At 33.9% G+C, this 11,105-nt stretch overlaps 1 protein-coding gene across 2 annotated transcripts; it reads left to right on the top strand.

Moving 5' to 3' along the window:
- The first annotated feature begins 8,084 nt into the window (after positions 1–8,084).
- Positions 8,085–10,674, top strand: LOC120087132 (probable WRKY transcription factor 21). Of its 2 annotated transcripts, XM_039044026.1 has the most exons (4): positions 8,602–8,760; positions 8,850–9,326; positions 9,414–9,539; positions 10,134–10,674. In XM_039044026.1, the coding sequence occupies exons 1-4, from the start codon at positions 8,738–8,740 to the stop codon at positions 10,276–10,278; spliced, it is 771 nt and encodes a 256-aa protein (XP_038899954.1). In that variant the 5' UTR covers positions 8,602–8,737; the 3' UTR covers positions 10,279–10,674. The 2 variants fall into 2 exon arrangements, with proteins under 2 accessions (XP_038899952.1, XP_038899954.1); XM_039044024.1 differs by having other exon boundaries at positions 8,085–9,326.
- Positions 10,675–11,105: the final 431 nt, after the last annotated feature.

The raw sequence follows: 11,105 nt of genomic DNA, 5'->3' as shown, positions 1-11,105 counted from the left end.
TGACACATGGTTAATGGACACTAAGCATGAGCATCTGATGACTATCTATTATTATAATATTTATAATAATTTTGAATTAATGTATAAGTATATATTTATTTAAATTTTGTAGTAGATATACAATGGATGAGATTTTTTTTTTTTTCCAAGAATACAATGGACTTGAACTATTTACAAGGAGATTTGATTTCCATCTAATAAGGATAGGGTTTAGTTTATTATAAATTAAATATGAAGCTACATATGAGAAGGAATAAATACTAAGAATACAAAAATATTCCTCAATAATGGAAATGAGATCAAGTAAACTTCAATCATGTTACAAATTATTGGATTGAAGTACATTAATAAATGACATTCTAAGGAAGCATTTATTACGGATTCTTTTATAGTGACATTTATAGTACTTTTAAGAATTAGACAAAAAATTCCTTGTTGGTTTCATCATAAATATCATGTAGTTAAATGCATAAATTAAATCCATCCAACCTTCTCACACTTTCATAAATAATATTGAAAAGGGTAGATGACTTCATTAATATCATATTGTAAAATTGAAACAAATCATAGGGTTTTGGAAGATACTTTGCCTAGTAACAAAAGGGTTAAACATAAACTCCAACCAATGAAATGAATGAGAATAGAGATGTCCGAACAATTCATAGGATCGGGGTTCTGCGGGAACCCGCCTTGAATGGGATGAGGAATCCTCGAATACACGAGGAATGGGGGAAAGAGTGGGAAATTTTTTTCCCATTTGCAATTCGGGGCCAGGGGACGGGGAATATTATTCCCTGACCCCAACCCCAACCCCGCCCCGACTCTTGTAATTATAAATTATAAATATTAATATTGTAGACTTTGTTAGGATACTTATGGAGGTTTTAATTATTTAAGTTTAAGACTTTATTACTTTGATTCCTTAGATATTGTAATATTTAAGATAAAATGTTCTAATTGTTGATTTTTAATTTATAAAAATTATGAAAATTTAGCATTTTAATTAAATATTTTAAAATTGAATGTGTATAATTGTTTTTATTACCAAAATTGATGATATTTTATTTAAATGAAAGTTGTATTAGATATGTTTAATGAATTATTAAAAAAATATATATTAATGGAAATAAAAAAATTATAGAAAAAAATGATGGCGGGAAAATTTTTCATGCGGGGAATCTCCACCCCGTTCCCCACAGGGAAATTCACGGGGATGGGAATTGGAATAGGGGACGGGGATGGGGAGGGCTTCCCCGTCCCCGCCTTGTCCTTGGACATCTCTAAATGATAGTGTTCATACTATCAACCTCAATGTTAGAAGTTTAATTCTTCCATCTTACACTTAATTATAAAAAATAAATGATACATCAACACGTATTTATAAGGTCAATTGTTAATTTACATACATTGCAACCTTTTTTAAGCATAAAAGAATTTGTAATAGATGAACAAGATTAAATATCTCTATTTTAAGAATACATGTAATACTTTCATATCCTTAACTTTCGCTTGGTTCATCTTTGAACTAGCAAAAAGGAAAATACATATTATTGATATAGACAGTAATTTTCAATTCTTCTAAGCCTTTCTAATCATAATTTCATATCCTCATGATTTCTCTCATTCGATTGTGATCTCGATTCATACATGTATCCATCCTATTGTTTAAAAAGTCTATCCTTTAAACTTTTTCACTTCTATTAAAAAAATAATAAAATAAATAGTCTACATGTAAAAATTAGACTCACACTATTTTGAAAAACATATAATTAATTGAGATAATATTAGAAAACTTTCAAATTTTCGTACAATAATAATAATGTCAAATTGAGCACAATTAAGTGGCCTGTGACATAGTTCTAGTTGTGGATATATATTTAGCAAAATGAGCTTGAGGTGTTAAATTGTTAATGTGAATGAAGGGAAGAGAAGTCAGATCAAAGTCAACGGTATTGGGACCTTGCGGACCCCACGCACGGTCAGTGAGTCACCGACTACCAAAGCACAGTGATTTTCCCTATCCTCACCAATGCGTAGACTTAGCAAAGGCTATTTTTAAAGAAGACAATTTAAAAGGGAAAAAAGGGCTTTTTTTAAGGCCAACAGTCAAAACTGAGCTTTGAGCTACGTGTCAGCCAATAAAACAAAAGTATCAAACGTGGCAGATTCTAGTTGGAGTAATTTTACAACGGCTACTCTCTTAATTTTTTTTTAATTTTTAAAGGTATTTGGGAGGTGAAAACCAATTTTTTACCAAGAAATTGATAGCAAGAACTTATATAGAAAAATTGGTATTGAAGTTTTTATTTAGGATCCACTCGAAATTTAGAACATTCTAATTTACTTGAAATTTAGTGTCCTGTTGATGTTATCGTCCTATAAATTTATCATTTTAATTCTTCTTCTTTTTCTCTTTTACAACATTTTTTTTCGTTTTTGTGTTTTTTGTTTCTTCTTTCTTTTTTTTTTTCATTTTCGATGATTTCTTTTATTTATGTCGTCCTCCTTTTTTTGTTTTTCGGTGAGATTTCCTTCTTGCCCTCTTTTCCAGTGATTTCGTTTGTCCCTTCATCTTCTTCTTCTCGACTCAAATGTGTAATTCATAGCATTAATCAGAACGAAAAGAGGAACAAGAGGAAGAAGCAAGAGTGAGAATTCGAATGAAAGAAAAAAAATTATAAAATTGATTGGGAAGAAGCTAGAGGAAGAAACAAAACCAAGAAGCTAGAGGAAGAATTTAAACAAAGAGAAAAATTCAAGGAAAAATGAAGAAAAGCAACGTGAATTGAGGAACGAGATGGAGCGTGAGCAATGAGTCCAGAACGAAAGGAAATGACCAAAAATCTAGTTGCATCCAGTTACGCACATGTTTTGGGGTCAAAACGGCATTTTCACACGCGGCTAATATAAGCAGAATACCAAATTTTGATTTTTTTTTTAAATGTTGGGCTAAATTTTGAGTGGACCATTAAAAAGGGTCATATGTATGATTTTTTTTCCTTATACTAACTAATTTAAACGCAAATTGACATAAAAATTATTTTTTTTTCAAATGTTAGAACTCTAGTTTTCATCTCATCTTGAAATTTCATCTCATTTTGAAATTTTAAAATGTTATACTTTTTTATGGGAAAAATGTTACATTTCTAATTATGAGTTTTAAGTTTAATCTCTATTTAATTTAAATTTCATGGTATTATATTTTTATTAGTTTAATTTTTATTTGAGTTTTAAATATTTTACAACGGTTAACTTGAAATTTTTGCTAACGTTGATTTTGATCTTTGGCACAAAGGTGAAACTTTAAAACTAATTTTAATAAGTGACAGAAATAGTAAAAATTAATTAATTATAGTTATTTTAAAGGCTTTTAACAACATTAATATTGAGTATTTAATAAAAAAAAAAAAATTAAGGCTAAAAGTGCAAATCTTAAAACCATTGATAAATGAAAACAAAACTCGGAGCTCAATGTTAAAAATATAACGTTTTTAAATTTACAAACAAAGTAAAAATTAAACTTCAAATTTAGGGATAAAAGTGTTACATTTTGAAATTTAGAGACTAAATAGAACGTAAACAAAAACCTAGGGACCAAAAGCATAATTTTCCAAAAATAATAGAATACCTTAGACGAAAATAAATAATTATTAATTTTGTTAAATACTAAGTCTTCAAACTTTAAAAAATTATAAATTTAGTTCTTAAACATTCGATGTTTTGAGAACTACTAATTCGCTTGCCACAAAAGTGAAACTTTTAAGTTTAATTAAAATATAATTCAAATTTATACTAATAAATCCACTATTTTTTTTAAAATTTTGAATATTCCATTATTCTATTTAGACATAAAATTAAAAGTTCGAAGATTTATCAAACACGAATAAAAAATTTAGATATGGGTTGACATTTGTAATGTAACATCCTAGGCCTAGGATTCGGAATTTGGATTTGACACCTGATGATCCCTGTATCCTTGCTTGTAAACCCTGAACCCTAATTTCTCTACTTGTATATGTTTCCTACTGAGACCAATATGATGAGTAGGTTAAAGTAGCAATTAATGTTTAATTGTAGGGAAAATGGTAAGAAGTTAGAATAAATGTTTAAGTTTGGAAGCTTGACTCTTGAGTTAAGCTAGAAAATTGGCTAAGTGTTTGCCCATGCGTTGGCCTTGTGCTAGGCGTTGGAGTTGAGTCAAGGGTGTTGACTTTACCTATTTGAGAGGTTAGTTGGGCATTTAGGGAAGTCAAGTGTGGCCGAGTGAAGAAAAGTCATGCGTTGGACAAGGCATGCGACAACCAAGTTTTGGAGGTTAGCATGTATGCAACAGAATTAGGTGTGCACGAGCGTGGGCACTGGGCATTGGAGTGTTTTCGCGCGGACGATCATGTAACTACATGCAGTGCTAAGCGATGCGCTAGACGATAGCGCTACACGATAGGCGATGACACTACACAATAAGCATAAATGCTAGACGATGGCGTTACACGATAGGCGTGAGTGCTAGACGATGGGCATGATGCGTTAGACGATGGGGTCACCGCTACACGATGAGTGACAGTGAGAGATACACGATGAGCAACAGTGAGATCTTTGGGTGATAAGTGACAACGAGAGATCACTGAACGAAGAGCTATGCGATGGGCGCTGAGCTAAATGATTGAGGCTTACATGTGAGTGGACCAGGATAGGCGTTGAGCGCTAGACCTGTCTCTTATACACATCTAGATGTGTATAAGAGACAGAGACTACCCTCCCAAGTATCTCTAAGGGACGAATGAAGCATACATAAACAAGATAATCGCAAAGAATGAAGATTTCCTAGTTGTGCTAGCTAAATGCTTCTCAACCCATTCAACTAATTTAGCTACTCATGCGTGAATCACAGAGAGTGAATAGATATAGAGAAAGAAATTCCATTCTTATAAATAAGTTAAGTACAAAATGCCAATGGAAGTTTAAGGTAGAGAGCCTGGTAGCAATTCCTTGCTGACCGAGGCTTTTTTACACTGGAATCTCTATTCTGGCCTAAAGATATTCCTGCTTCCACAGGCGTCGGCCCTCTCCCTATCTTTGAAGCTTCTGGCGCTCTCCCAAGCTTACCGGAACAATCTACCAGTACACTTTCTTCCTCGCGTCCGCCTTAAAATGAAAGAAACTATGGACAGAGACGTGAACTTGTAAAGTGGTGAATTAATCGACTACTTAACCCCTTATCTGAAGAATGCACTTGGTATTTATAGAGCTTCCATAGTGAAAGACGGCTTTTCTCTCTCGGTTGTACAGATGGGACAACTTTAATTCCTGATTGATGTGCCGAATAATTATCACCGATAAAGCTAAATGTACTTCGTGACCGTTATCGGCTGTCAACTTAATTTGGATTCGACTGTCATCAGTTTTCTGTCCCATCGCTCTTAATTATCCTTTCACCCAGATGCGCTCACCATGTTGCACTGACCAAGTTGCGGTGATCCTTCTCGAACGAATGTTTGGGAGCACGATCAACGCAAAGTCTTGCGGTGAAGTTGCGCTCGACCGATAATTTCCTATGATCGCAATCTTGCATTGCGTTAATACATATTCTACACAAAAATACAAAAATCGATAGTTCTAATGCGCTGAACGCATACGACCGCAATATTAGAGAATTTATGCTTAATGGACGCAATTTAACATATTTTATCAACGCAATCCAACATTGTTTAATAACTTAGCACTATAATAACGTGCATTTCTGCCCGTTATCATGACACGAAGTGCCACATGAATTTTTTATTGTGAACTCTTAGGGACGTGAGAGCTAGAAATAATTATATCATATATGTTTATTAATCTCTCACTAAAGCATTCTAACATATCATATATGTTATTTGATTTTCATTGAAGTGTTCTAATATCATATCATATATGTTATTAAACTCCCACTGAAGTATTCTAACAATTAAATGGGGTATACATTTCTTAGGTTTGTTTCGACTAATTAAACAACCTAAGTCTAGGTGTTTATCCAAATATAACATTTATAATTAGATTTTAACTTACAATGTCTATGTGATAAACTGGTTTTAAAACCTCACATCGCTCACATATTTCTCATAAAATTGGTCAACAACGCTCAATAATTCGGCCATAATCCCCAAGTAGGAGGTGTTCCGTAGACCGTCAACTTAAATACCTCCAGCTTTCAATAGGATTATATACCGATTGAGTTTGTAACCTGAGTTTTACAAGTTTAACGACCTATTTTAACTATTAAAACGAGTGGTTAACCTACGTGAGCATGCAGTTGTTCTTTGTTATGGATTTTAAATGCCTAACCCAATTTTATAACAACTTACAAAATTTTAGACATGCTAAAAATCCACAACATACTTCAAAGGCATTCAATATGTAATATAACATTTATATTAAATAAAAGAAACCCTAAACATGCATACTATATATTATAACATTTTATAACATATTTTCAATGCATGTAATATGCTTCCTATGGTGGGATTTTAAATCTACATGGCATATTGTATGCATATACAAGATTTATTTAATTATAACATATATCATATGCATAAATAATTAAACACATACTTATATGGTTTTAGTTTTGGCATTTTTGAGCAAACAAAGGTCTAGTTATTACAAAAACAACAAGAAACAGCTCCAAGTCGCTTTCGGACCGCTTAAATTGCTCCAAACCGAACCCAAATAGCTTGAACCGGACTAGAATGACCTAAATCGGACCAGCCAAAACCCATTTGAGGTTGAACTGGACAAGACCTGAAGAAAATTGGTCGAACCGGTTGCTCTCGCTAGTTCCGGTGTCGCTTGGTTCAACTCTCGCTAGCTCCATTGAAATCTCGCTCCAACTCGATATCTCGCTGAAAACTGATTCAAGAATCTCGCTTCAAACTCAATTCTTGCTCCATGCTCGAAATCTCGCTTGAACTTGATCTCTCGCTCCAAAATCTATTAGAATCTCGCTCAAGCTCGATTCAAAATCTCGTTTGAACTTGAAATCTTGCTTGAACATTCCATTAAAATCTCGCTTGAAATGAAATCTGCTGTATGGGTGTCACTATAATCGTTATTATTTACAGATAAGTACAACATTGTAATTGCTTGATTATATAAATCAATGGAATATATTTCCCAGGTACATTGCCCCCCAGACGTAGGTGTTTATCACCGAACTGGATTACCAATCTTGATGTGTTTATCTTCGATTTACTCTCTAATGTTTTACTGTTATTTTTGAAATTACTAGGACGATGTGTGAGATAATCATATAGAGTGCAAGTAACCACTTTCCAAAATTTCATTTGGTATCAGAGCGTCACTTTTATCTCAAGTTCTTCGATCATGGATGGTATTAAGGAAGGTGGTTCCACTACGCGTCTTATTGCTCTTGATGGAACAAACAACTCTTACTGGAAAGCCAGGATGATTGTCTTCTTGAAACAAATTGACAGCAAAACTTGGAAGGTAGCAGTCTTTCTGATAGTGACATTTAGTTATTAGTAAAGGTTAAAATATTAATATCAATATCGATACTGAGATTTAAATTTTTTGGATATATCGATAAAATATTGATATCGATGGATATTTCTGTAAGTCACAAAATTTATAAAATTTATTTAGATTAATAATTAAGTTATTTTTACTCCAAAACTAAGTTATGGATATTGTTATTTGTAATCATATTTATATTGGATTAGATAGATAACATTATTTATGTTTTACAAACATTTATAAAAGATGTTAGAAATATAAAAAATATTTAATATCAATATCGAACTCTTCTATTTACAGATTTATCGGTAGATATATCGTCATATCTACAGATATTTTCATCCTTGGTTATTAGTTGTTTATGTTTTATTAATTTCATTATGATACAATTAAAAAAAAAAAGTTGATTTATCGACATCTATAAAAATATGGATGAAAATATAGAGCACCAAATTTTTGTATATAATGGAAGTAGAGCAGTGTTGTATGGTAAAGATGGTGTAAACTGGTAGGACCCAGCTACAAATCTGTGAGAGAGACGGCAGTTTCATTTCTCTGCCTCCTGTTTCCTCCTCTGCCCTGCCATCTGCTGCTTCTCATCATTTCAATAAAATAAAATTAAAATAAAAAATTTACCCAAAACAAAAATCCCTCTCTCTCTTCTCTCTTCATTTCTCCATTGTTGAATCAATCAAATTTCTTCTACTCTTCCTCCTCCTTTCTCTGTCATTTTCTCTCTCTAAAAACCATCTTTTTCTGAAAAGGAAAACAGAAAATTTAAAGAGAAAGATGGATGGGTGGATGATGTGTGCTTTTTATTCTTTTGGGTCTCTCAAAATTCGTTTCAGTTTTTTGCTTTATTAATTCAATGGCAGAAGGAAGAATCTAGGGTTCCCATCCTCTGTTTTTTCGATCCTGATTTCCCTCCTTTTCTTCTTCTTGATCTTCTGTTTCTCTGTTGTTATGCTTAATTTCAGCTAGGTCTTTCAGATTTGGCGATTTTGCTCATTTGGGTCTTCTCTTTTTGGGAAGATAGTGATGGAAGAGGTTGAAGAAGCTAATAAGGAAGCTGTTGAGAGTTGTCATAAAGTGTTGAATCTGTTGACTGTGGCTTCCTCGTCTCAAGATCAGTTGAAGCTTAGGAGTTGTTTAATGGCGGAAACTGGAGAGGCTGTGTTTAAGTTTAGGAAAGTTTTGTGTCTTCTTGATTCTTCTGGGTTGGGTCATGCAAGGGTCAGGAAAAAGAAGGTGGTCAAGAACTTTCTGTTTAATTCCTCCTCTTCCCATTTTCCTCTTCCCCAATCTATGTTCTTAGAAACTTCTTCCCCTAATTGCAGAATGGACCTTCTCCAGGGCAGGAATTTGCAGACGGGTCCTCTTTGTTTAGGGAAGCCATCTTTGGAATTGAACCCAAATGGCAAAAGTTGTTCAATCCAACAAATACAATCTCAATCTGCTGCTCTTTATCATCATCACTTGCTTCAGAACAGGGCGTTGTTGAACAATAATCCTAATCCTAATCCTAATCCTCCACAGCCTGAAATGGTGTATCTTAGGAGCAATAGTAATGGCATTAACTTGAATTTTGATAGCTCTAGCTGCACACAACACACAATGTCATCCACTAGGTCGTTTATTTCTTCATTGAGCATTGATGGGAGTGTGGCTAACTTGGATGGGAGTGCCTTTCATTTGATCGGGGCGCCCCGGTCTTCCGATCAGAATTCGTATCATAAGAGGAAATGCAGTGGGAGAGGGGAAGATGGGAGTGTTAAATGTGGAAGCAGTGGGAAATGTCACTGCTCAAAAAAGAGGTTGGGAAGCAGTGGTTCTGTTTATGATGTCATCAGGGAGATGTTTTGATATGTTTTTCTGATTTGATTTTGATAACGTTCTTGCAGGAAACATAGAGTAAAGCGATCGATTAAGGTGCCCGCGATAAGTAACAAGCTTGCAGATATCCCTCCTGATTATTATTCATGGAGGAAATATGGCCAAAAGCCAATCAAGGGTTCTCCTCACCCAAGGTATACAAATATCATTTCACTCCTTTTCAGCATATTGTGTTGGTGTTGCTTATTTCTTTATAGATTGATATTGGTTTTCATAATGTTATGGAAAAGATGTTGATTATATTCATTTGGCTGGCAATACTAATCATTTATATGAATTTATAGGTTTCAACATCTTTTCGGTTTTTTGATTTGGGAAAGGGATTGTATGATTGCATCTATGGAATATTTCTAATCTTACTTTTGGCATTACTTTGTGATTGAAAGATTCCTTGTCTGGTAATCTAATTGGGATATTGAAAACTTGCTCTACTTGTCTGTTTGCGTGTTCTCGGAATAGAGTACGCCATTGAATTCTTCGCCGAGGTGGGGGAGTTTAATGTTGTTCATTTGTCAAGTTGCATTGTGTACTGTATGCATTTAGCAAATTGTTCTGAGGGATACATCCCATTCTGGAAAATACTTTTAACATGGCTAATGACACTCTCAACCTGAAATTTGGAACCTGGTTGAATAAATTTGTAAGAGTTTCACAGATTCTCCATGATTTGACATCGTATATACTTCATTCCTTCGTGCCGATCTTAATTTACTTTCAAACATCTGCAGAGGATACTATAAGTGCAGCAGCATGAGAGGCTGTCCAGCAAGGAAGCACGTCGAGCGGTGTCTCGAGGAACCTTCAATGCTCATTGTTACATATGAAGGTGAACACAACCATCCTAGAATACCTTCTCAACCTGCAAATACTTGAACCCCATGAAGACAACTACCCGAAGCGGATTCAAAAACCTCCGGTCAATGTAGTAAAATGGTGACAAGCCTCCCGAGTGTTGCTGTACATATGGAATACTTTTGGAGCAGCTTTGTAGCTTTTTTGAGAGGTGGGGGTGTCCTTGCAAGAGCCTCATTTAATCCATTTAGCAAGAAGTCAGAATTTAGGAAAAGCCTGGTCATGGTGAGTTAGACTGAAGAGAATTCTGTGGATTGGGATGTGAATGTAAAATCTTGAAAACTTTCATCCTTCTCTGCAATTAATGCTTCAAACAGCTTTGTTATTCTAAATGAATGGAGAAGTCCTAATTTGGAAATTCAGGGTTTTGTATTATATATATTTGTCCCTGAGTATTGATCCTTTGACTTTCAAATATGCTGATTTTGTTCTTGGGTTACCGCTGACAAAGTTACTTTCATTCTTATGATTGATTTTTTTTAACTTGTTTGATAAGGGAAGGACCTGCCTAAGGGTTTTTTTTTCTTCTTCTTCTGGAGGTCTCGTTTACCAAATCATAATAAAACTGGTGTATTCGGAATGAAATTTCATTAATGGATGAATTGTAAATGATTTGAATCGCAAACATAATTGGATTGCTTTTGATTGCGCGTACCTAGAATTATGAATCTATCATATTTAAGATCGTTATCGTTACCATTATTGTTTGACCTTAAAGGTATCGGTAAAGGTAATAATAAGTAGATTCATAATCCTTATTTAAAATATCTATAACGGATAACGATAAAGGTAGTGGGTCCTACATAAATTTCAATCACAATCATATTGAGCACCCTTAATTCCTCTTT

Source organism: Benincasa hispida, chromosome 9 (assembly GCF_009727055.1).
Source record: "Benincasa hispida cultivar B227 chromosome 9, ASM972705v1, whole genome shotgun sequence".
Taxonomy (NCBI): domain Eukaryota; kingdom Viridiplantae; phylum Streptophyta; class Magnoliopsida; order Cucurbitales; family Cucurbitaceae; genus Benincasa; species Benincasa hispida.
This window is presented reverse-complemented; position numbering and strand designations above follow the sequence as displayed.

Excerpts from the sequence above, each read along its gene's own strand:
- LOC120087132 (XM_039044024.1), top strand. The coding sequence starts at position 8,551 with ATGGAAGAGGTTGAAGAAGCTAATAAGGAAGCTGTTGAGAGTTGTCAT. Across the intron at positions 9,327-9,413 it reads TGTCACTGCTCAAAAAAGAG|GAAACATAGAGTAAAGCGAT; the intron begins GTTGGGAAGCAG and ends ACGTTCTTGCAG. Across the intron at positions 9,540-10,133 it reads AAGGGTTCTCCTCACCCAAG|AGGATACTATAAGTGCAGCA; the intron begins GTATACAAATAT and ends AAACATCTGCAG.